General features: G+C 39.9%; 1 protein-coding gene across 1 annotated transcript in view; it reads right to left on the bottom strand.

The window, feature by feature from the left end:
• Positions 1-779: 779 nt before the first annotated feature.
• The window catches only part of opcml (opioid binding protein/cell adhesion molecule-like), a 269,728-nt gene continuing 245,408 nt past the window's right edge, over positions 780-25,099 (bottom strand). Inside the window, exons 4-7 of the mRNA XM_080866698.1 lie at positions 11,168-11,305; positions 10,890-11,010; positions 1,741-1,892; positions 780-1,435 (exon numbers count right to left, since the gene is read on the bottom strand). Of these exons, the coding sequence (XP_080722824.1) occupies positions 1,335-1,435; positions 1,741-1,892; positions 10,890-11,010; positions 11,168-11,305 (512 nt within the window). The 3' untranslated portion in view covers positions 780-1,334. The remainder of the gene's footprint in view (positions 1,436-1,740; positions 1,893-10,889; positions 11,011-11,167; positions 11,306-25,099) is intronic.

The following is a 25,099-nucleotide window of genomic DNA, read 5'->3' as shown; positions in this document are numbered from 1 at the left end:
TATGTTCTCCTTCATTTCTGTCAAACAAAGCTGTATGAAACATTTCCAGCTGTTAGTATCATGGTTGCTAGGCAACCTGGGCAGTGCGACGGAGGCTAGACTGTCCCATTTCACGAGCCTACAAGCCTCGCACTTCCGGCCTCAGCAGTCTTTGAGTACGCGGCCCTTGAGGACCGTTAAGGCTGCGTACCGGTTATTGTCTCCCCAGAAACATTTCCATTGTGTTGTGTGTGCTTTTGCAGCTTTTTTCTTTTTGCAGCATTTTTCTTTTTGCAAGTGTTTTCTGAAGTTGCAGTCCGTTTGGCCTCTCAGGGCCACCGTATTTTAACCATAACTTTAGAAAATTAAATAATAATGATCATAAAAACAGTGTGGAAGGTGGGTTAATATCATGTAACGAGTGCAGCTTTTCAAATTAGCCACAGCACTTTGTGAATCAGGTTGGACACTCTAATGATGCCATCAGCACACTGAACTCTGGGTTTTTCTGTTTCTGTCTGCAGAGAACAAAGCAGCACAACAACCAATTTCTCACTCCTAAATCATACTTCACTAAAGTGAGTCTGAAAATCAGCTTTCAGTGTGTTAGTATGAATATGTCATGAAGCTGCTATGGCACTCTTATTGGGTAGTTCAAAAATGCCATTGGATAAGCATATGCATTTTGATAAACAACAGTGCAGGTATTGTCTGTACACATTTGTACAATTTTTACACACACTACAATGAAAATATAAATTTGGATGCACTATGTGTAGGACTTTGCCTGAGAAATCATGGTGTATAATTTATTGTTCTGAACTGTTTATAATGAAGTATCAGTTATTCTGTTTTGCATACAACTGTAAAAATACAGTAAAATTCAACAATCACATTGCATTTTTCCCTTTTTATCATTTACCTAAAAAAGCTTAATGTTATTGTACAGATATTGAACAGGACATGACACGATAATAATAATAATAATAATAATCTGAATGTACACTTCAGAATTGGGCAATAAACAGTCAACTATCAACAGTTACATGTATTTTTTTTTCCATGTTCACATATAAAAAGGTTGGGGGAGACACGAACTCAGAAGTTCTACCATCATCAAATTAGTGCATTATTTAAAATCTTTGCTTCTGCAGGTTGATGCTTCTCACTCTTGACAAGCCAACAGAGAACAGACTCTGATGCAAAGCCAGAAAAAGGAAAGAAAAACAACAGAGAAAAAGAAAAAAAATAGGGTGGACCACTGGCAATCTTGGGTTTCCATTCTTCTTACTGGACTAAAAGTCTGTTCTTGGTTTTCAATTCTGAGAGAAGCTCCAAGGTGGTAGCATTTCACATTAGAACTTGAGAAGGTAGACTGAGGTTATAGTAAGCAGGAGGCATACAAAGCAATGTGATAGCGCAGCAGCCCCGTTCACGTCATGCATTGCACCAGGACCTGCAAGAGAATAATGCAAAATGTGATTCATCATAAGGGTTATTCAGATCAGTGCTCTAGTATTGACTATCATTAGTTAGAAGTTAAATGTTCATGCGGTTTGGTGCTGGAATTACCATGGAAACTGGCAATCGGTGGAAATAAAAGGTAATTCAATGAATAACATACAGTGGGTGACTTTCAGAATGGCTTTTTTATGTGTAGCTGCTAATATGGAAAAAGTGGTCGCTGACAAAAACAAAACTTTTTTCTTTTTTCTTTAATTCACTGAAGTGAACAACATAACAGAAACATATTTTTCTTACCATAGAGTATTATACTGGCATTAGTGATTCCCATGGTGTTCATAGCAACACAAGTGTAGTTCCCATAGTCTTCTTCTGAGACATTGAAAAAGATAAGCATAGACTGTTTCCCTTGATTCTCTATCTTTACCCCGTTTAGTCCATTGAGGAGCCTATAAGAAAGAGAAAAGCAGTTTTGAAATCTCTGAGAGAATGTGTTTATTTGTAACTTTTGCAAATGCACTCATAAAATATGCTTGATTAAAACTTAGGGAAATGTTTTTTAGATACAAAGCAAAACGCTCTGAATGTTCCTGTTCTCATGCTCTCCTGAATACCTGCAGCTACTGCAGTAACTGTGGATGTGCCACGGTCCGTGTTTTGAGTTTGTACTATTGTTTGATCTTTGATTTCATCATATTTTTACTGCTAGTCTCTTGATTTTGGTTTTCATTATTTCTAGCACCCTAGTTCATTAGTATATCATGATTACTAGCCACATTAGGTTTTGTTTATGTGCCTCCCCTGTGTTCCGTGTTATGTCTAGGCTGTATCCCAATTCAGGGTCTGCAGCCTTAAAGGCCGCATTTTAAGGCCGATTACGTCACAGCGACGCGACGAAGGCTGTCTCAATTCGAAGGCTGCTCGAAATGCGGCCCTCAAATCAGTCCTTCATTTCCCTGAATTTTAAGGATGTGGCGGTGTAGACTTCGTGGCCCAACATATCCCAGAATGCATAGCGCGGCGGTGGGTGTGGATAATTTTGCCGAAAAAAAAAACGGCGGATGAGGGGCGACTGAAGAGTAAACTTTAAGTGAGTACTGAATATTATGTCACTTATTTATGTGCAAATGTTTAATAACGAAGAACATTAAAACATTACTGTTGGCCACATGTCAGCAAAGTTATGTGACATTAGTGACGTTTGTACTAACTTGGTTTTAAAGCCTTTAAAATATACGCCGTTCAATAGCTGACCTTAATCTTACAGAGAATGATCAAAGCTTTGTTTGACAGAAATGAAGGTGAAAATCTTTTGTTCATTTGTTTGTGTGTTTCTACATGTAGAAACACACAAACAAATGAACAAAAGATTTTCTCCTTCATTTCTGTCAAACAAAGCTGTATGAAACGTTTCCAGCTGTTAGTATCATGGTTGCTAGGCAAGCTGGGCAGCGTGACGGAGGCTAGACCGTCTCATTTCACAAGCCTCGCACTTCCGGCCTTAGCAGTCTTTGAGTACGTGACCCTTGAGGACCGTTAAGGCTGCGTACTTTAAGGCTGCAGACCCTGAATTGGGATACAGCCTCTATTCTGTGCCTTTCTGTCCCACGTTTCAGGTCTGTTGTGTGTTTCCTGTTTTACTTTGAAAGTCCATGTCCTATGTCAGTGTATTCTGTTTTGCTTTCTCCCAGTCTCGTCTCATCTGATTAGTGTCAGATGTGTTCCCTGCCTGTCTGCCATTTCCTTGTTTACCTCTGTGCATATATAGGCTGTATCCCAATTCAGGGTCTGCAGCCTTAAAGGCTGCATTTTAAGGCCGATTACGTCACAGCGATGCGACGAAGGCTGTCCCAATTCGAAGGCTGCTCAAGATGTGACCGACAAATATGTCCTTTATTTCCCCGGATTTGAACGATGGATCAGTGTATCCTTTGTGGCCCAACATATCCCAGAATATATATATGTACATATATATATATATACACATATATATATATATATATATATATATATATATATATATATATATATATATATATATACACACACACATATATATATACACACACGCACATATAAAAGTGGGGGAAGGCGAGGAACCATCATGGAAGGACAGGCCCCTGCACGGTATGTACCACCGGCAGATAGAGGAGGTGGCTGATATCCAGAAATCCTACCAGTGGCTGGACAACGCTGGACTGAAAGACAGCACAGAGGCACTAATCATGGCAGCACAAGAACAAGCTCTGAGTACAAGATCCATAGAGGCTGGGGTCTATCACACCAGGCAAGACCCCAGGTGCAGGCTGTGTAAAGATGCCCCTGAGACAATCCAGCACATAACAGCAGGGTGCAAGATGCTAGCAGGCAAGGCATACATGGAACGCCATAACCAAGTGGCCGGCATAGTATACAGAAACATCTGTGCCGAGTATAACCTGGAAGTCCCGGGGTCAAAATGGGAGATGCCCCCAAGGGTGATGGAGAATGACCGAGCTAAGATCCTGTGGGACTTCCAGATACAGACGGACAAAATGGCGGTGGCTAACCATAGTGGTGGTAGACAAACATGAGAAGACGGCCGTAGTGATCGATGTAGCGGTTCCGAATGACAGCAACATCAGGAAGAAGGAACACGAGAAGCTCGAGAAATACCAAGGGCTCAGAGAAGAGCTCGAGAAGATGTGGAGGGTGAAGGTGACGGTGGTCCCAGTGGTAATCGGAGCACTAGGTGCGGTGACTCCCAAGCTAGGCGAGTGGCTCCAGCAGATCCCGGGAACAACAGCGGAGATCTCTGTCCAGAAGAGCGCAGTCCTAGGAACAGCTAAGATATTGCGCAGGAGCCCCAAGCTCCCAGGCCTCCGGTAGAGGACCCGAGCTTGAAGGATTGACCGCCCACAGGGGTAAGTGGGGAAATTTTTTTTTAAATATATATATAAGCATTCAGACAGATTTAGTAATACCAACATATTAAAAGAACAATATTTGTCTCTTATATATAATACATCTATATATACACTGTCAAAGACACTTTGATTTTTTAAGGTGATAGGAAATATAAATAACTGAAACTTGAATCTTGAATGAAGCTCAGTATTTGACACAGAGTTCAAGTTCACTGCTGTAATAACTAATAATGATTATTACAAAAATAACTTTAATATTGGCCATATTCAATGTTCCCTCTAAGCTGCGCGCGTGCACAATTGCGCACTGCTGGCACGGTCTCTGCGCACAGAAAATCTGTGTTGCGCAGAAAAAAATCTAACCTAAATTGAAATCAAAACTTTAACAATTCTGTTTTGCAGTGTTAGTAAGTGATTGGCTGCTCCCGAATGGGATTAGAACGATGCCACCTTATCCCACAGTCCAGCCAGTGATGCGATTCACATTCGTATATACGCAGCTAATCAACGTCGTTGACAGGCTATGACAGCGTCCTTATGTGCCGACACCGGTGTTTTAGCTAGCAAAGCGGCGTGGCTGATGTGGAGTGAAGCCACGTTAATGGCAACATGTACAACCATTGGAGATGTGAGCAGGACAGACGGAACAATTGATGGAAAAAGTGTGGACTTTATACCAGTTTTTAAATTGTGTTGATAGGCCACGTAAAATCTGAGTTATGATAAAAATATATGCAATGTTTGGTTTTCTTCCTGAATACTATCATTGTTTATATTTACTGCGGGAAGAAACAGTAAAAACTGCGTTTTATAAGGAAAATGCTCAAAAGCGCTCTCTGCCTGTCAGCAAAAACAAAACCAAAAACACTCCCACCTTTCCTATTGGTCGAAAAATGTACCATGTCGACCAATCACAAAATGATGGCATTTAGTTGTTAGCCCTTTAAAGCCGGTCAGAGTGGGCACTCTCTGTTTGCATAATTATTTTTAAATCCCTGTAGAACCGGAGCTGCGTAAGCTAGCGCAGTAATTTTTTCTTTACTTACATAAGATGTAAGTTGTACACTTAAACACAATTTGCCGATCCGATCAGTTATTTGTAACACTTCCCACATTGAAACAGAGGTCAGCGCTAACGATCACATGTCCGCCATTTCCTGTCCGAAACCGGAAGTGATGTCATTTTCGCAGAAAATGTAATTTTTTACTTGTAGGCCTTAAAAGCCTATACTGGTATTTTTATAAGTCATGTTTGACTTTATGCTTTTCTGAATAGTTTCTGGGAGGCTTACAACTCGAATTGCACTGCTGGAAATAGTTTATTTTGATGCACATGCTGTTTTCTTTGCAAATTTGCATCATATGATTGTTTTTCATTTTTCCTACAGTATATAAAAATTGCTGTATCTCAAAAATAAAACTATGAAGACACTCAAAATAAATTTCCTGTTGTTGTAAACTTTTTTTTTTGCAACTTTTTTGTATTTAAAGTTTTGAGGGGTAAGCCTCTTAAATTTCTCCGAGTAGAAATATATGTAAAAAAAACAAAAACGATTTTCAATTTTTTTGTAGTTTATTGCACATTTTTGCAATTAATGTAGTTACTATGGACTTAATGCATACATATTATTAAAATATGGGCTATAACAGTTGTATTGATGTATAGCAACTTGAAATGCTCCCAAAAATGGCACTACAGCATGTAAAAATATAAAGTAAGCTCTGGTGGACTTGGTTCTACGGTAGGTCTTAAAGGGTTAAGAAACGGGGGGAAGTTTTAGGAGTGACAGCTGTGTTTTGAGATGTGAGAGATTTGAGACGTTTAGCGCAAATCTTTTGTAGTTAGTGTGTAGTGTAGTCAATAGTTGTGTTGTGTGTGTCAGAACAATGAGGCGATGGCTGAATGTTACAGGTGTTACAGGAGTGATACATTTCCTGCTGTCAGGCCTGCAGGTATTAGGCTGGTGTTCTCCTTTATCTCATAGTGGACAGAAATTATTTTTTGAAGTGGCACAAATAATTTGTGTGGCATCAGATTTGATGCAGAACAGCTGATTGTTCTGTAAATAGTTTGAAATGTTTATTTTAAAAAACGCCTTGGCTGCATTTTTAGTTAAACGGCTCCAAAAAATGTTGTTGTTTGCATAATTCAGTTAATTATATAGTTAGTTCTTCAAAAAAGTAACCATATAATTAATTGCTCAACATAGGTCATTATATACTGTATTTTGCAGACAGAGAGTTACAGGACTCTCTCCCAGACCACAGACTGGGAGAGAGTGACCGAGCCCCAGGCCGAGAGGCCGAGGGCACCCCACCCCCGAAGTGGCCCGAGCGAGCCCCAGGCTCCAGGCCCCGACAAGCAGCCACCAGGAGTGAGCCGGTGTGTACCTGGATGCCCATCCCCGGACACAAAGAGCCACCAATGAACTGATGTATGAGGGCGTCTGCCACCGGCAGGGGAAGTGGTAGGGGGAGATAGGCCTCCATACCTTGGAGGGCCTGAGATGTCCCTAGAGAGGTGGCATCTGATACCCGACCTGACATATAGACACAGACAAACAGGCACACACAGATACAAACATCCATTCCCACCCTCATGCTCTCATATGCAATTACTCAACACTCAACCAACGTGGAGACAGACATAAAGAGACACTGTACACGCAATCACACTCCCCAAGCGTACTCTAAGCCCCAGGTCTAGGTACCCTTGCCCCTGGAGGGGGAAACTGCACCCAGACCCAGGTAGTGTTACCCTTTTCCCTGGGGTGGAGAGAAGCTGACTGCCCTAAACAACTAAATGCCATGTTGCCATATCATTCTTTGATTGGTCGACATGGTACATTTTTCGACCAATAGGAAAGGGTGGGGGTTTTTTTGGTGTTGTTTTTGCTCACAGGCGGAGAGTGCTTTTGAGCATTTTCCTGATAAAACACAGTTTTTACCGTTTCTTCCCGCAGTAAATATAAACAACGATAGTATTCAGGAAGAAAATTGCATTGCATATATTTTTATCATAACTCAGATTTTACATGGCCTATCAACACAATTTAAAAACTGGTATAAAGTCCACACTTTTTCTGTCAATTGTTCCGTCTGTCCTGCTCACATCTCCAATAATTGTACATGTTGTCATTAACGTGGCTTCACTCCACATCAGCCACGCCGCTTTGCTAGCTAAAACACCGGTGTCGGCACATACGGACGCTGTCATAGCCTGTCATTGACATTGATTAGCTGCGTATATACGAATGTGAATCGCATTATTGACTGGACTATGGGATAAGGTGGCATCGTTCTAATCCCATACGGGAGCAGCCAGTCACTTACTGACTAACACTGCAAAACAGAATTGTTAAAGTTTTCATTTTAAATTCAATTCAGGTTTGATGGTTTTTTATGTGCGCAACACAGATTTTCTGTGCGCAGAGACCGTGCCAGCAGTGCGCAATTGCGCACGCGCGCAGCTTAGAGGGAACATTGCTGGTCAGTACCGAAAAGAAGCACAACATTCATATTGTTACAGTTCCGTGGTCTCAGCCTCAAATATTCAAATCAAACAAACGTCATGTAAAAACAAACAAACAAATGAACTCTCTATTTCTTTTCTTCATTTCTGTGAAACAATGCTGTATGAAATGTTTTCAGCGGGTATCATGACAGAGGATAGACCTTTCGATTTCACAAGCCTCATATTTCCGGCCTTCTCGGCCTTCAAGGACGCAGCCCAAGTAGACAGTGAAGGCTGCGTCCTCCAGGGCTGCAGACCCTGAATTGGGATACAGCCATAGTGTGTGCTCACCTTTGCTCGTTCTCGTCCGTCTGCGTATCATTCTGTGTGTCATCCCACATGTTCTAACAACGTTTCATGGTTTCAGGTTTATTTAGTTAGTTTTCCTGGTTTAGGTCTTTCTTATTTTCTTTCTTTGCCATGTCTGCTTCTGTTTGTATTATCACCGTTTGAAAATAAAGCTCACTCACAGTAATGCCAGTGACTGCACTTGGGTCCATCTCTTATAACTTCACACATCTGCCGCTGCAGCCGTGACAGGATGTATTTGTTTAAAAGCCCGCCTTCCATTTCCCACATTTCATTTCCTGTTTCTTTTCTACAGTTTCGCTGTTTTTTTACATTTATTTTATCACTCCTCTCTATCACTACAGGGAGTGCAGAATTATTAGGCAAATGAGTATTTTGTCCACATCACCCTCTTCATGCATGTTGTCTTACTCCAAGCTGTATAGGCTCGAAAGCCTACTACCAATTAAGCATATTAGGTGATGTGCATCTCTGTAATGAGAAGGGGTGTGGTCTAATGACATCAACACCCTATATCAGGTGTGCATAATTATTAGGCAACTTCCTTTCCTTTGGCAAAATGGGTCAAAAGAAGGACTTGACAGGCTCAGAAAAGTCAAAAATAGTGAGATATCTTGCAGAGGGATGCAGCAGTCTCAAAATTGCAAAGCTTCTGAAGCGTGATCATCGAACAATCAAGCGTTTCATTCAAAATAGTCAACAGGGTCGCAAGAAGCATGTGGAAAAACCAAGGCGCAAAATAATTGCCCATGAACTGAGAAAAGTCAAGCGTGCAGCTGCCAAGATGCCACTTGCCACCAGTTTGGCCATATTTCAGAGCTGCAACATCACTGGAGTGCCCAAAAGCACAAGGTGTGCAATACTCAGAGACATGGCCAAGGTAAGAAAGGCTGAAAGACGACCACCACTGAACAAGACACACAAGCTGAAACGTCAAGACTGGGCCAAGAAATATCTCAAGACTGGTTTTTCTAAGGTTTTATGGACTGATGAAATGAGAGTGAGTCTTGATGGGCCAGATGGATAGGCCCGTGGCTGGATTGGTAAAGGGCAGAGAGCTCCAGTCCGACTCAGACGCCAGCAAGGTGGAGGTGGAGTACTGGTTTGGGCTGGTATCATCAAAGATGAGCTTGTGGGGCCTTTTCGGGTTGAGGATGGAGTCAAGCTCAACTCCCAGTCCTACTGCCAGTTTCTGGAAGACACCTTCTTCAAGCAGTGGTACAGGAAGAAGTCTGCATCCTTCAAGAAAAACATGATTTTCATGCAGGACAATGCTCCATCACACGCATCCAAGTACTCCACAGCGTGGCTGGCAAGAAAGGGTATAAAAGAAGAAAAACTAATGACATGGCCTCCTTGTTCACCTGATCTGAACCCCATTGAGAACCTGTGGTCCATCATCAAATGTGAGATTTACAAGGAGGGAAAACAGTACACCTCTCTGAACAGTGTCTGGGAGGCTGTGGTTGCTGCTGCACACAATGTTGATGGTGAACAGATCAAAACACTGACAGAATCCATGGATGGCAGGCTTTTGAGTGTCCTTGCAAAGAAAGGTGGCTATATTGGTCGCTGATTTGTTTTTGAATGTCAGAAATGTATATTTGTGAATGTGGAGATGTTATATTGGTTTCACTGGTAAAAATAAATAATTGAACTGGGTATATATTTGTTTTTTGTTAAGTTGCCTAATAATTATGCACAGTAATAGTCACCTGCACACACAGATATCCCCCTAAAATAGCTAAAACTAAACACAAACTAAAAATTACTTCCAAAAACATTCAGCTTTGATATTAATGAGTTTTTTGGGTTCATTGAGAACATGGTTGTTGTTCAATAATACAATTATTCCTCAAAAATACAACTTGCCTAATAATTCTGCACTCCCTGTACTTATTTCATCTTATAGGGACAGGAAATGCTGCTGTCACTTTCAGGGACCATTTAACAGTCACCATAGCCATTGTTTGTATTTACTCTTCTCATAAATGTATTTCCAGTTTCAAGTCATCAGTTGGAAAAAGCTACTTTATATTAGATTATTATCTAAACATTTGAGCCCAGCACCCTACTGACATAAACTAATTATAGAGAAACAAATAAATGGTAAATGGCTTGCATTTGTATAGCGTTTTACTTAGTCCCTAAGGACCCCAAAGTGCTTTACACTACATTCAGTCATCCACCCATTCACACACTGGTGATGACAAGCTACATTGTAGCCACAACTGCCCTGGGGCGCACTGACAGAGGCGAGGCTGCCGGACACTGGCGCCACCAGGGCCTCTGACCACTAGTATTTAGTATCTTGCCCAAGGATATTTGGCATGCAGCTAGGAGGCAGCCTGGGATTGAACCACTGACCTTCTGATTAGTGCCTGACTTGCTCTGCCACCTGAGCTACAGCCACCCCAAATAATTTTCCTTTGGTATCCATGACTTTTTGCAAATTATCTAACTAACTGTTTTTTCTAATAGTGTGATTAAATTTTGATGTAGTCCACTGATAGAAGAATGCAGGGCACAAGTTATCTTATCTCAAAAACATGATTTTAAACAGTGATATGAGTGAACATCATTACTTTCAGCAAAGATCATGTCGAATGAATTAAGACCACAGCGTACAGCAGAACACGTGTGTTTGTAAGCCTGTAATACTGAGGTCAAACAATTCAGAGCATGTCGAAATCATAGAGCTCAGGGAAGAAACATGCCTGCGGTCTTCTTTGTACCACTCAAAATCTGCCCTTGGGACAGCAGAGGCTTCACATTGCAGAATTCCTTTTTGTCCAACTGAAGTGCCTGTACTCCTCGCTTTAGAAATGAAGGGAGGATCTGGAAAACAAAAAAATACCAGTCATATGTTTTCATATGACTGTTTCTTCAAATTGAAATTGTGCCCTCAACTGTCCTCACTCAGTGTTAGTTTAACTCTGCACCCTCCCACCCTTTGATGTCCTATATAGCCTGAGTGTGATAGCCTGGCCCTTACAGTTGACGGTGACTTGCACTGTCCTGACATCCGGGCTTGAGATGTCATTAGATGCAATGCATTCATAAGATCCCGACTGTTCTTTGGTGATGGCTGTGAGCATCAGGTGCTCCCCCTCTGTCACAAATTTATGGGTGCCTGTAGAGAAAGAAACAAAGCAAAAGAAAAAAAACAGTGCATGAGTTAATGTTTCAATTCAATTCGATTAGCTCTATGACATATGATCCTGTACTCATTTCAGAAGAAAAAAACCAGTCTGCCGCTGTGGACCTGACCAAAAAAGTTAAACAGCTTTGGTAGGCAGCAGCCGAGGGCAAGTCGACCCTCTGACCACCACCAGTAGGCAACGGGTGAAGTATCTTGCCCAAGGACACAACGACCAAGACTGTCCAAGCCGGGGCTTGAACCGGCAACCTTCCGATTACAAGGCGAACTCCCAACTCTTGAGCCACGCTCGAGGTTATAGGTATGTATATGTTTTTGTATATGTATATGTTTTTCTCTAAATATGTAAACAAGATGACTGACCCAATGCAACACAGCCAAGATTACCAGCTCAGATAATCAGTTAATAATGCAAATATGACATAGTAATATGGTAATCCAGTTGCAGAAACTAATGTTTGCATCATGTTTTGAAAAGATATTATAGGATAATGGTAAATTTTCAAATGGTCTGTTGCAACTTAACAGATTGAACAAACTTGTGATTATCCTTGTTAAAAAACTTAATTAAAGAAAAAAGAACCCAGAAACAGGAAAGCCCTCTTTTTCTCTCAAACATCTCCAGATGGCAGACAGCTCAGGGCATGCACTCAATACACAAAGAAAATACACTAATTGCACTGAAACAAGACCACTTGAGGAACACCATAAATTACCCCTGACACCAACAATGTTAAAAGCATGTTTTCATGGCAGAGAGAGAGACTTTAAGCCACTGCTGTGTGGGTGGGAAAATGGATAGGAGCACTAATCCCAATCAGTAGAAATGTCAATCTAGCAATATCACAACATTAGCATAATGCCATTATGTTTTTTTAATCCTCAGCTGCAGACACTGCTGCAGCTGGCAGGGGATTCAGTAAAAAGGTTGAGGGCTAGGGATAATCAGCTTCTTGCATGAAACCAGGGAACTGCGAACTCAGGTAATTAACATTTTCATCAACTGTAACTATGTAGATTAGTGACAAAATGCTGTTGAGTTACTAGTTAGAACTATCTGAGATCTCAATGATGGAAAGATGGAAAACAAGTGCCACCCATTGGAGGGTAACTACAAATGTGAACTCAGTTCTTGATTTGTGTAATTAATTATGTAATCTATGTTTTCCATTTTCATGCAAACTATAAATTCAAGGAAATATGACTCTAATTAACATAAATGGTTAAAATTGCTGAAATGCTGATGATTTTCCTGTGATTCTTGCTAAGGAAATTCCAGCACTGTTTGCATAGAATAAAATGTTTGTGCGCTGTAGAGTTCTTTGGGAATTCAAGGAGAATAAAAAAAAGCTCTGCATAAATACCAGTCCTTATCCCCTTTTGCATCACATATTTCTCTATGCGGGAAAAAGCTTAGGTATTCTATGTGATCACTAAATCTAAGTTAATAATAAGGTGGACAATATATATATTTTTTAAAAATGTTACTAAACTACTTTGGGGATTCAACATTTTTGTTTATACTAAAGTGGTTAAATTTAAATCAGTCTGGCAAGTTGTATCCAAATTTCTAAATGTAAATAATATTTGTGGCCAAATCAGCAAAATAGTATCACCACACTGTGCTTTATTATTGTTAAAAGCCTAAATTTTGCTTAAAGCATCTAATAAAAAAAACATAGATGCATGTTACTTCTTTTTTGTTGTGTTTTTGTTTTTTTGTGTTAGGTTTTATAGAACGATTCTTATTTCGTGTTTAAGACTTTTCAGAACTGTGTTTGAATGAGTGTCTCTGTGTGTATGTGCATGTTTATTCTTACAGCACTGTAAGCAGCCACATGTCTCCACAGCACATAATTCATACACATTTGAGAAACAATTTAGCCTCTGACACCATCACAATACACTGAGATTAAAAGTAAGTTATTTTTTCATTATTACAGAGCCAAAAAACAATACTATACTGAAAGTGCAAGATAATGACAAGACACGGCTCCAGTTCAAGTGTTAGAATTTGAATGTCAGTTTAAATCACACAGCTGAATGAAAATAAAAGAGTCATAATCATTATGTATTAATCAGATTATATAAATATAAAAACAATCACCATTAACACCAACTCCCACATCACTGGTCACATTTCCAGCACAGCATCAGTGTCAGTGTACCATGACTGGATCACTAATAAGAGTCATTAAAGTACGAGACGGAAGCTGAGTATCTGAAAGCACTCAGTGGAGCACTGTTGTAATATTAGCTATTAGCTTAAGGAGCTCTGCTGTCTAGACACCACTCTGTGCAGTTTTAGTAAAAAGATTACAGTAGACCAGTTAGTTAAGATGGTATGGTACCCAGTGTTGGGGAGTAAAGGAATACATGTACCGCTGTTACGTATTTAAAATAAAATACCCATAACACCCCTAGTTGCATAATGATATGAAGAAATATTTTTAAAAATTATTCAAACAATTATTTAATATGAAGGCAGTAGACAGAGTGTTACAGGCATAGCCCTAAAGAATGTAGCCTCATGGGCAGTGTAGTCCGTGCTTCAGGGAGAATGGACTGCCATATCCTTTTTGGCTGTGGTTAAGGAGCTATTGATTGGAGATTGGTGGTTCGATCCTTGGCTTCCACAGTCTGCATGCCAAATATCCTTGGGCAAGATACTAACCCCAAGTTGCCCTCCGATGTGTGAATGTTGGTTAGTTTGAAACAGTTTGAAACTGTGGCGGGCAGAGCGGCCCAAGTGTTTAAAAGTAGCAGACACACGGAAAGAAGAAACCCATGAAAACATGGCAGAGCCAGGATGAACACCCTTGGCCTCATATACAAAGAATGTTTCGCATAAAAGCAGTACAAAAGAACAGCTATGTCTTCAGTGTCGGTGTCTTCAGTGAGAGCCAAAACAAAGGAACTTTTCAGAGTGAAACAACTCGGCTCGTGTAACCTGAGGAAACGGCAAGTTTTCTCTAAATATCTTTTTAGCTGTGGTTAGCTGGATGTCAGTCTTATGTTACAGCAGCTGTGTCGAGCTCGAGCTGCGAGTCATATTTTCGGCGCTACATTGTAGTGAGATAAGTTTGTGGGTGTTTTGTGCAGCTTCAGCTGTCCTTTTAACTGTTCGCTAGTTAGCTAGCGTGAGCTATAAGCTAACAGCTAGCCTGGTTAATGATGCTAGAGTTCAACGCGCATGCAAACAGGTCGTCTCTACTGCTTTAACTGTTAAAAAAGAAGGCAATGCTGCGGCTGACAGGATTTATTGTGTGAAAAAGCAGCTTGTTTAGTTTAAACAGTCTGCATTAAGCTGGGCAAACACTACGATTTTTTTCAGCTGCGTTTTCAGCTCCTGCTCAAACTGTACAATTGAATCGCAGGGGTTAGAAGTTCATAGGTCACGATGCAGGGTCTCGGCCTGATGCTCTGATGCGACCTGAGTGCTCAAACTGTGCGTCCATAACATGAAGCTTATCATACAAAATCTGTCTCTCGCTCTCCCTCTCTCTGTCTTACAGACACACACACACCACCACCATCAACTTTGCTAAATTACTAATGGAAAACATTGACCAGGCAGCTGCAATTGAGCAGCAGTGTTCATCCAACTCTTTTTATGGTTGTTGTAGTCGTCACAATTTTGTGAGGCCACATTGAAAAGCCTCTTATATGGAAGCGTAGTACGGAAGCGTAGAGCTGCCACCCAGGCAAAAGAAAAATAGAAAAGTATATTGTTAGAACAATATACTTTTCATGTTAGTACAATATACCTTTCACGTTTGAACAATATAATATCACGTTATTACAATATACATAATTATCACGTTCGTACAATATAACTCTTATATAGGCTACATCACAGCTCCAGTCACGGCTTCCATCACTGTCTTTCTCGTCTTTTCCCAGAATAACAGCCAAACAGGAGGATCCATTGTCTAGCACTGCTTAGCCTTCACGCATTCTTATTTTAATCTTAATCTGGAATTCATTGCAAACTGTTTGTGCGGGATATGAATGACATGATTTAGTTTTTCTACAAGAGTTAGTAAAAAACATCACCAGTGTGATCAAATCTTCTTGCCAAACATCTGCAGCTTGGCAGTGTATACATGGTAAATGGACTGATTCTTATATAGCGCTTCTCTACTCTCTCGGAGTACTCAAAGCGCTGTATACAACATGCCACATTCACCCAATCACACCCATTCTTACAAGCACTTTATCTATACTTAGTGCTATCTAACTACATTCACACACATTCATACTCCGATGGATGCATCGGAGAGCAACTTGGGGTTAGTATTAGTGATGGGATTTCCGGCTCTTTTTAGAGAACCGGCTCTTTCGGTTCGGCTCACTAAAAAGAGCCGGCTCTTTCGGCTCCGAACCGGCTCTTCAGGTTGTTTTGTTGCTTTAATTTATTTATTATTAACAGTATTATAAAATTATGCACAAAAGGAATTACTAACGTAAAAAAAGTGGTTTTATTTATATATGTTTATATATAAATATATGCGGTGGTCCCTAGAGACAAAACACGTACAAACTCCAAGACACATTTCTAGCATGAACTGAACTTCCAAAGCAGAGCTACTAGATCACTTAAATTACACAATTGAAAGCATGTGTGTATTGTTTGTGTATTTATACACAGGCACTCATATATATTCAAATAATTTAAAAAAAAATTTCATTTACCTGTTACTACCACACAACAAATCCAGTCATTGGTACTTGCTGGCTTGTGTAGCCACTCGGTAACAAAAGTTCAACACTGCCCCCAGCATCCTGCACTTCTGTTGTCTTTTGTACGTGTTTTGAGTTTTTATGTGCTTCTGAGTTTTTACGTGTTTTGGAGTTTTTACGTGTTTTGGAGTTTGTACATGCTTCCGAGTTCATACGTGATTTGAAGTTTGTATGTGCTTTATCTCTAGGGGCCACCGTAAATATACTTTTATTTATTCACTCCACATAAAATGTAATAAATAAATCATATAATACAAAAATCAACTATTCACATTTCAACTTTTAACTATTTAAATTTTCAGCTTTTTCCTTTTACAAATTTAAAGTGAAACAACACAAAACACTGCAAACCACAACACAATTAAATATAAATTAAAATATGAAAACAAAAAGAAACATGCACATTCTCTGTCAAATGGACCTGCATGAATAAACTTTCTGAATCCTTTATCATCTGCAACTGAAAATAGTTGTGGATGATTACTATATCTTTCTAATGTGACGTTGTTGTCCCTGGCTCTCTTTCTCTCTCTCCCCCTCTGGATCTGTTCCTGTGCTACTGAGTGTAACTACTGCCCCTCCCCCCTCTGCCCAGCGTAAAGCACAAGGCTCGCATGCTGAGTGAAGCAGAAAAAAAGTGCGAGAGAGAGGGTGAGAGAAAGAAAAAAAAAAAACCACACGTGACGGCTCGCGATAAGGAGCCGGCTCGCGTCGTTCACGTCAAAGAGCCGGCTCTAAGAGCCATTTCGTTCGCGAACGACCCATCACTAGTTAGTATCTTGCCCAAGGATACCTGACATGCAGACTGGAGGAGCCAAGGATCAAACCACTAACCTTCCGATCAGTAGGTGACCTGCTTTACCTCCTGAGCTACAGCCACCCTGAAACATATATATATGTGCTGTATATATATATATATCTATATATATACAGCACATGAAAGGTACCTCTCCAGTTCCCCTGCTTCTGGCTTTCCTGACCCCATGGATCCATCATTTTAGTCGGTTAGGCTGCTGTTTGTGCTGGTCTCATTCAGCTCGGAGTCTAGGTGATGTCTGATGAAGTTGAGACCTGTGGAAAGATGTATGGTTTTCAAAAGAATTAGGTCTGGTCATTATAGTGCTGTGTGTGTATATATATATATATATATATATATATATATATATATATATATATATATATAAATATTTCTTTATTTTTGTTTATATATATATATATATATATACATATATATATATACACACAGCACTATAATGACCAGACCTAATTCTTTTGAAAACCATACATCTTTCCACAGACATTTCAAACAGTTACTCGCTACTTGAGTAGTCTTTTCACCAAGTACTTCTTTACTCCTACTTGAGTAACATTTTTGAAGACTACTTTTCACTTTTACTTGAGTAATAATATTTTAAAGTAATGCTACTCTTACTTGAGTACAATTTTTGGATACTCGACCCACCTCTGCTCGCTAACAAAGTTGACCCAGACAACAAAGTAAAGCTAGTTTTCGGCTACGAGCCCAACACGGAACCCGACGTATTAGCCAGAGGTCCCTTTACGGTTTTTCCGCCTTTGCAGTTCGGAGCCACGACCTGTTTCATATATGCGTGGAATAGTTTTCTATACAAGATCGCTGCAAAAAGTGCCTTACCTAATTTCCACCCTACTGTTACTCTTTTTATATTAAGATTTAAAAATCTAGTTCGTACTGGTATGGCAAGTATCGGGGTGATCGTGGCTCAAGAGTTGGGAGTTTGCCTTGTAATCGGAAGGTTGCCGGTTCGAGCCCCGGCTTGGACAGTCTCGGTCGTTGTGTCCTTGGGCAAGACACTTCACCCATCTTTATAGATGACACAATTTTGTACGGCCAAAACACATTTTGTCAGTGTTTTAGTTGGGGTACAACAGCACACATCTTGAAAGAGAAGGAAGAAGAAAAAACGCGTCTCCCAATAGGACGCAAACATTTCATTCTTTTTCACAACACACAGCGAACAGCTTTATCTTATGTTTGATAAAGTAGCCTCATAAAATGGGAACTGACCTAAAAAATTCTGAAAGAAATCAATAACTGAATTCCTGGTAAAGTAACTGACTTTCTTCTTAAACGAATACTGCACAGTTTGAAATATTATGTGTTATAGTACAGAGTACAGAGTATTCAGTAAGAAGCGTAACCTGCCACAGCTTTTAATACACTGTTCATAAAAACTTAAGGAACACTTTTAAAAGAGAGGGGTTTTTTTATTGTTTTTTTATTGTTTTGTTTTTTTACAAATTCTGGATTTGGCTAGGGTCAGTCTCACTTACTGGTAGCATGAGGTAATGTCTACAGAAGTTGCACACATAGTCCGAGTTCCCCAGAATGGCACATCAATGTGTACCATTGCCAGAACGTTTGCTATGCCTTCCAGAACACTCTCAAGAACATGGAGAAGATTGCAGGAGACAGGCAATAAACTATGAGAGCTGGTCTCGGATCTTTTGTGCAAGGAGGAACAGGATGTGGTACTGTTCTTTCAAACAAGCCATCTGCTGACTTGAGATGAAATGCATCTGTGGATAGATTCAAAAACAGACTCAAAATCTTTCTTTTCACAAAGGCCTACATGTTTTGTTTTGCTTTATGTCTTCATTTTCTGTGTTAAGCACACTGATTTTCATGTATTGAAAGATGCTATATAAATAAAATTGTCATTCTCTTTGGCCTTCTCAAAATGACCTCCAGCAGGCCACTGGTATGTGTGTCTTTGACCAAACACACAGAAAAAGAGTTCATGAGGGTGGCCTGAGGGCCCAGCATCCTCTAGTGAGCTCTGTGCTCACTGTTTGACATTGTGAAGCCACATTTTACCTGAATGGTGCACAGTGCTTTTCAAAGATGACAGCAGATTTTGATGTGATAGACGTAAAAGGGTCTGGAGAAGCCATGGAGAATTTTATAAATGATGTGACATCATTCAGCGTGACTGGTTTGGTGGTGGGTCAGTGTTTGTCTAAGTAAGTGATGGTCTAAGTAAGAATATCCATGGAGGGATGCAGAGACCTCTATAGGCTACACAATCACTCCCTGACTGCTGTTAGGGTTCCAGATGAATTCCTTGGACCCATTGCATTAATTCGTTTTTAATTTTTTAATTTTTATTAATCATAATTCACTCACTGGGCCCACGTCCTCATTTGAGGTTTGACAGCGGTTTAGTAGATAAAGGTGAATGGCTTGGACATGAATTGAGCTGCAGTTTAGGGAAGGCTTCGAAGGGGACTGGCAGTGGCTCATAGGCCTGGCAGATCCCCATGTACTAAATAGAAGAGAAGTAGTTAAAGAATTGAAAAGGGGAGGGAGGTTGTAGCACATAAATGAGAACAAACAGCAGAACTGGGTGAACCTATATACATGATAACCGGAAAGAGCGTGTTTGAAGGCGTGGTCCCGATCCTGAAATTAGATACTTTATCTCCAATAAACGTAATTTAATGTGTAAAAATCACACAGCAGCATCTAAACTGTCCTTTTCACATCCATAATAGCTGACGTATTTCAGAATACACAGTTTGTGTATGTGTCTGCTGTGGTAGATTGGTTTGGTGATTCTTTAGAGACCAGGGTTGTTGGACAGGAAGTTACTTGCCTGAAAAAAGTATGAATACCTGGTGTCTGTGTTGATAGCAGGCAATTCAAAAGTTTAATGGTTTCTAATGGAGTCAAACTATCACAGAGTCAGGTGGTCAAAGCTGAATTCTATACTCAGCAGAGAGTACTTGAAAGGTTCTATGGTCCATTTGACAGCTAGACTCTCGAGCTGCCCCACTGAGAATGGTGTCTCCCTCAGGACCACTTTCCTGCTGATACCAGTCAATAGCCTTTCTCTTTCCTCTCACCTCGCCATCACATTCCACCAGTACCTCTGCCTGAGGCATTAGTCTAAGTGTTAAAGGGTGCACTAAAGTTTTGTTGTATCTGCCATTGTTTTTATCTGTTTTGATGGCCACCTTCACTTTTCTCTCATTGTTTCCCCTGCTCACTGCTAAAATATGTAGCAGGTGCCGGTACATCCTGTGACACAGTTAGGTTTTAACGGAGATGACATAGTAAAGGCAAATCCTTTTGCAACACCTTTGTCCTCTACCTTCACTGGAAACAGATTATCCATTGGTTACGTAATTAGCTTTTTTTTTCAATAGAAATGCAGCAGCTGCAATATGTCTGACACCAAATGAAGAGATAAATAGGCTTTTGGGATGCCTGGTGCTCAGGTGGTAAAGCAAGTCACCTACTAACCGAAAGATTGGTGGTTTGATCCCAGTCTGCATGCCGAATATCCTTGGGCATGATACTAATGATGATACCCCATGTTCCTCTCTGATGCATCTACTGAACTATGAATGTGTGTCAGTGTTGGACAGGAGGCACATAGAAACAGCATAGAAAAAAATACTTGTGTTAATGGATGAATGAAGCAAGTTGTTTAAAGTGCTTTAAAAGCAAATTAAGTTGAAGTGTGTGTGTGTGTGTGTGTGTGTGTGTAAAAGCTATTTGTGCAGAAGAACTGGGCATGATCTGTTCAAATGGTGGTTTGTTACCCTCCAATCCATGCTGTACTGTTATGTCCATGGAATAATGGATTGCTTCACATGCCCCTTGAGTCTCTAACAATTATCACACTCCTGAAGAGTTGCTGTGGTGGCACTAGTCTCATGTATAGTGGATGGAGTGTATTACTGCTGCAGTTTTCTGTTGTTTAATTTTTTTTTTTTAAGTCTTGTGGGAATGAACTCTAAGTTAAACTTAAGTGAATCTACTTTTTCATATTGCTCATTGTGCTGTTTTGGGGACTTAAAACCTGGAGGTTTGAGGAAAATTAGAAAACTGGAAAATTTGTTAAGATTAGCCATTGCTGTGATTATTGCAAATGTTGCATTTTGCAGATGATGTGACTGTCATTTGCATTTCCACTTCAGACACTGAATGGAGTTGTTCAAGCCCAAAACAGAAGGCTTTCAATAAAAAGGAATAAAACAACTAAAAAAAATCCATCCATTCCATTGTGCTTATCCTTCAGGGTCATGGGGGGCTGGAGCCTATCCCAGCTACCATAGGGCAAGAGGAAGGGTAGACCCTGGACAGGTCACCAGTCCACTGGGCTAACATATATAAAAACAAAAAACAGATGAAGTAATTAAATTACAAGAAAAATAGAAAAAACAAGTCTTTGAAATGTAGCAGTAGTGATAAATAGTGATAGTGATAATAGTGTTGCTGTTTTCACTATGCCTATTTCACATTTGCATTGCCTAACTGTAACAAAGACATAGGAGGGAAAGGCAAAGGAAAAGGCTTATAGTGAGTAGTACATGAGGCTGGACAGTAAGGAAGGACAAAAGGACTATTATTAATTAGGTAGGCAGGACTGACTAGGAGCTGGGGAGGAGTTGCAGTAAAAAAAGGTAGTTGGTCTTGATGACATAGCTATGGAGTTATAGAGATTTAACCATTCCCACTAGAGACCCATGTCCAAAGTGCTTGCTGATAGCGGGTGATATGATTGTTGGGTTTTTCTCTGTATGTATTATTGTAGGGTCTACCTTACAATATACAGCGCCTTGAGGTGACTGTTGCTGTGATTTGGTGCAATATAAATAAAACAAAATTGAATTAAACTGAATTGAAGTAAAAACAACTTGGTTAGTCATTAAAAAATCTGGGGTTAGGTAAAAAAAAAATCTCATGGTTTGTGTTGCCACTTCTTTTAACCTTGTCTGTAGAAAATATGTGCAAACCAAAGAAAATATAGTTCCTACTGAAATACTTTACATTCATAATTCAGAATCAGAAATACTTTATTAATCCCGAAGGAAATTATGCTAATTGTCATGAAAAAACTTGAAAATCTTCATGCATTAACATTTTTTTGCAAAGACATGTTTGAGAAAAATCTTGTTATTCTGAAAGTGGAACAGTTTATTCCTATGCACAGATGTGTACTATTATTGCACATTACATATTGTAATACATTTGTGATAATTGTCCTGTCATGCATACCTTGCACCCACAGATTCTACTGGTATAGAAGTAACCAAGTAGAAATTACAGTCTAAAACACTGCACTGAGGAAAATCACCATCACACACCAACGTCATGTATTCTGCCTTGTTCTTTATCACGTGCTCCTCACTCTCAGTGCAGATCACAATGTCGTCTCAGAACGATATTCCATGAAGACTCCTGCCAGATTTCATCTGGCAGCCTGGCTTGCATGCAAGAAGGGGCTCAGAGTTGATCCCTGATGTAATCCCAATCTGACATGTACCCATCTGTCACTCTTATTGCACACCTCACCATTGTCTCACGTGTCACTGTTGCAATACAACAATACAACACTAGCCTCAGATACATTGCAGTCTATATACTCTATATACAATACCTCATGATGACAAAGTGAAAACAGTCATATATATATATATATATATATATATATATATATATATATATATATATATATATATATATGATAACCACGCTACTATATACATATTGTTTATTGGGCAGTACATAATGTTGATTAGAATTATCTGCATCATTATACCATTTCTGGCATTCCTAAGCCTAACTTCCCACACAGAACAGTTAGCCTGTCATGCACCTGAGCTCTGGACTGTTTTTTGTCATTTTAACTTTAAATTAATTTTTATGGAACTTACTTCACTACCTAAACGAAGATATCTTCTTCTTTTTTTTCTTTTCTTTTTTTTTTTAGATCTGCCTTGAGAGTTCTGTATTTGATTCCTGCCACACACACATTTAGGCCTAAAACACACATTTATCCAAATATTCAAATCAATTTTAATTCTAATAAAAACAGTCATATTTGATTTGCACCTTAATGGTTGACCATATTATGATGAAAAAGTATAAAAACCTAAACCATAAAAAGGTGTCGGAAGAACGATTCGCAAAGACACATTTTATTTTTATTACAGCGCTTCCTACAACTGAGACTAAGCAATCAAACATTATAAAAGACTATCTGAAACATAGCTTTTTGTGAATATAACTCTAAAATGTTAACATTTGAAGCTTTGTTTATGTCACGATCTGGTTGTAGGGACTCAAGCGCAGAGCGGTTAGATGTCTCCAAAATACAGTTTATTTACAGTTCCAGTGCACAATATATATACAGTGAAGGGAATCCAAAACTCCAGGGAATCACAGGGTAGCTCTCTCACACTCGCTCACGTCTTCTTGCCCACACTCACACACGTTCACACGGCAGGGAGGTCGCAGGTCTGGGGGGGGGGAGGTCTGAAGCAGAAGAGAAGGGAAGTCACAAACTAATCACAAATCACAAAGCACAAGAGCTGTGAGAACACTAACGTCAGTAGTACAATCATCCAGCCATGAGAGGATCTGTGTTCCAGCCTCAAATAGTGCTCCCGGTGATGACAGGTGATTGTCGTCAGGTGTGTGGGCCAAGGGCGGGAGCCCACAGTGAGCTCCGCCCAGGCACAGAGGGAGAGAACCGAAACAGCAAATGTAGCCTTGTGGGGCCGGCCGGGCAGGCCATGACAGTTTATATAGACAGGATTAGGACTCCTACACCTATTATATATTCACTGAAATGAACAGCTAGTCTTTTTTATGGAAAAAATGTTTTTATTTATTGCAGAGTGGCTATATATAGTCATGCATATATGCATGACAATGGATGTGTCAGGGGCCTTGTAGTTAAAAACTAAACTTGTATCTCCAGCACAATAATAATACATCTTAAATTTAGGAGCATCCTCTCTGAAAAAGAGAGCTAAAAAGCTAAAAAACAAAACAAAATCTATGTTGCTATATTATTTTACCAATGCTATAACTAAGGTAACAGAGTATATACCTCCCATAGCGTGAACAACTGGAATAGTGTAAATAAGACACCTTTTTAAAAAAGAAAGAAAGAAAGTCCTTTTGCTGCTCCCCTGCAGCTGTTCTGCTGAGCCAATTATCCCGCCCTTCAAAGAATAAGAAGCAGTGGTCGATTTAGGAGTTGTGTTGGCTGGCTGATGCTAAGCAGGCAATGCTGATGGATATTCCTCCCTTGAGCACTCCAGACAGTCACCCATACAAAAATATACGTAGACTTCTTCATTTAAAAAAGGAGAAGTTTGCTATGTTCCATACATGGATTTAAATCCCCTCAATTTTGTATTTTATTAGGAAATAGAAATTTCTTATGTTGGTTTTTCAAGGTATAGCCAATAAATATTAGACCCTTCTGTTTTGGGCAAGCACTCACCCTGAGAGTTTTCATCCCAATATGCCAACACTGAGCCCTGCCATCTGTGGGGGTTGGTGTGCTGCTTTGACACAATATGCAGTAATACCAGAAAGAAGTGGAGGAAAACACTCCAGAATGATTACACAGTCCATCTGGCTTGGGTATCAGCATCAATTGTAATACACAGTTTCTTTTCAGGCTTACAAGGAGAAATTTTACCAGCACCTCACTTATTTCGCAGGGGAAACATGGTCTCATTATAACAGCCTGTTGAGTTTCATAGTGCTGATTTTCTGCTTTTTCACAAAGCCTACTGAGGAGGCAGGAGTTCAGCCCCTAGGTGTCCTCTCTGTAAGATGTCCTCTCAGCTGTATGGTAAGGATTTACTCAGAATCTGTCACTGGAGATGGCCCTTTAAGTACAGTACTCTGATACACTCATAGTGGATGTCTCATTTGAGAAGAAAGTCCACGAATGGTAACTGGTCCCCAAGGCTTTAGTGTACACATAAATTACCTGAAGCTGTTGGCAGTTTTCTGCCTTTGAGGATGTCCAACACTGGTGGAATAGATGAACCACCAGTAAGGTACTTGGTCCGTGATGTTACACAGAGTAGCTTACATGTGGAGCAGCATGCACCTCCTGTCATTTGTGATGCATGTTTCTGGTGCGCTACACACCAGTAAAGAATCCATTCTCAATCCTAACTCAATCCTAAAATAATTCAAGATCTGTGGAAAAATTTTGGTTATGCATC

This window comes from Rhamphochromis sp. 'chilingali', assembly GCF_963969265.1.
Source record: "Rhamphochromis sp. 'chilingali' genome assembly, chromosome: 19".
NCBI lineage: Eukaryota > Metazoa > Chordata > Actinopteri > Cichliformes > Cichlidae > Rhamphochromis > Rhamphochromis sp. 'chilingali'.
This window is presented reverse-complemented; position numbering and strand designations above follow the sequence as displayed.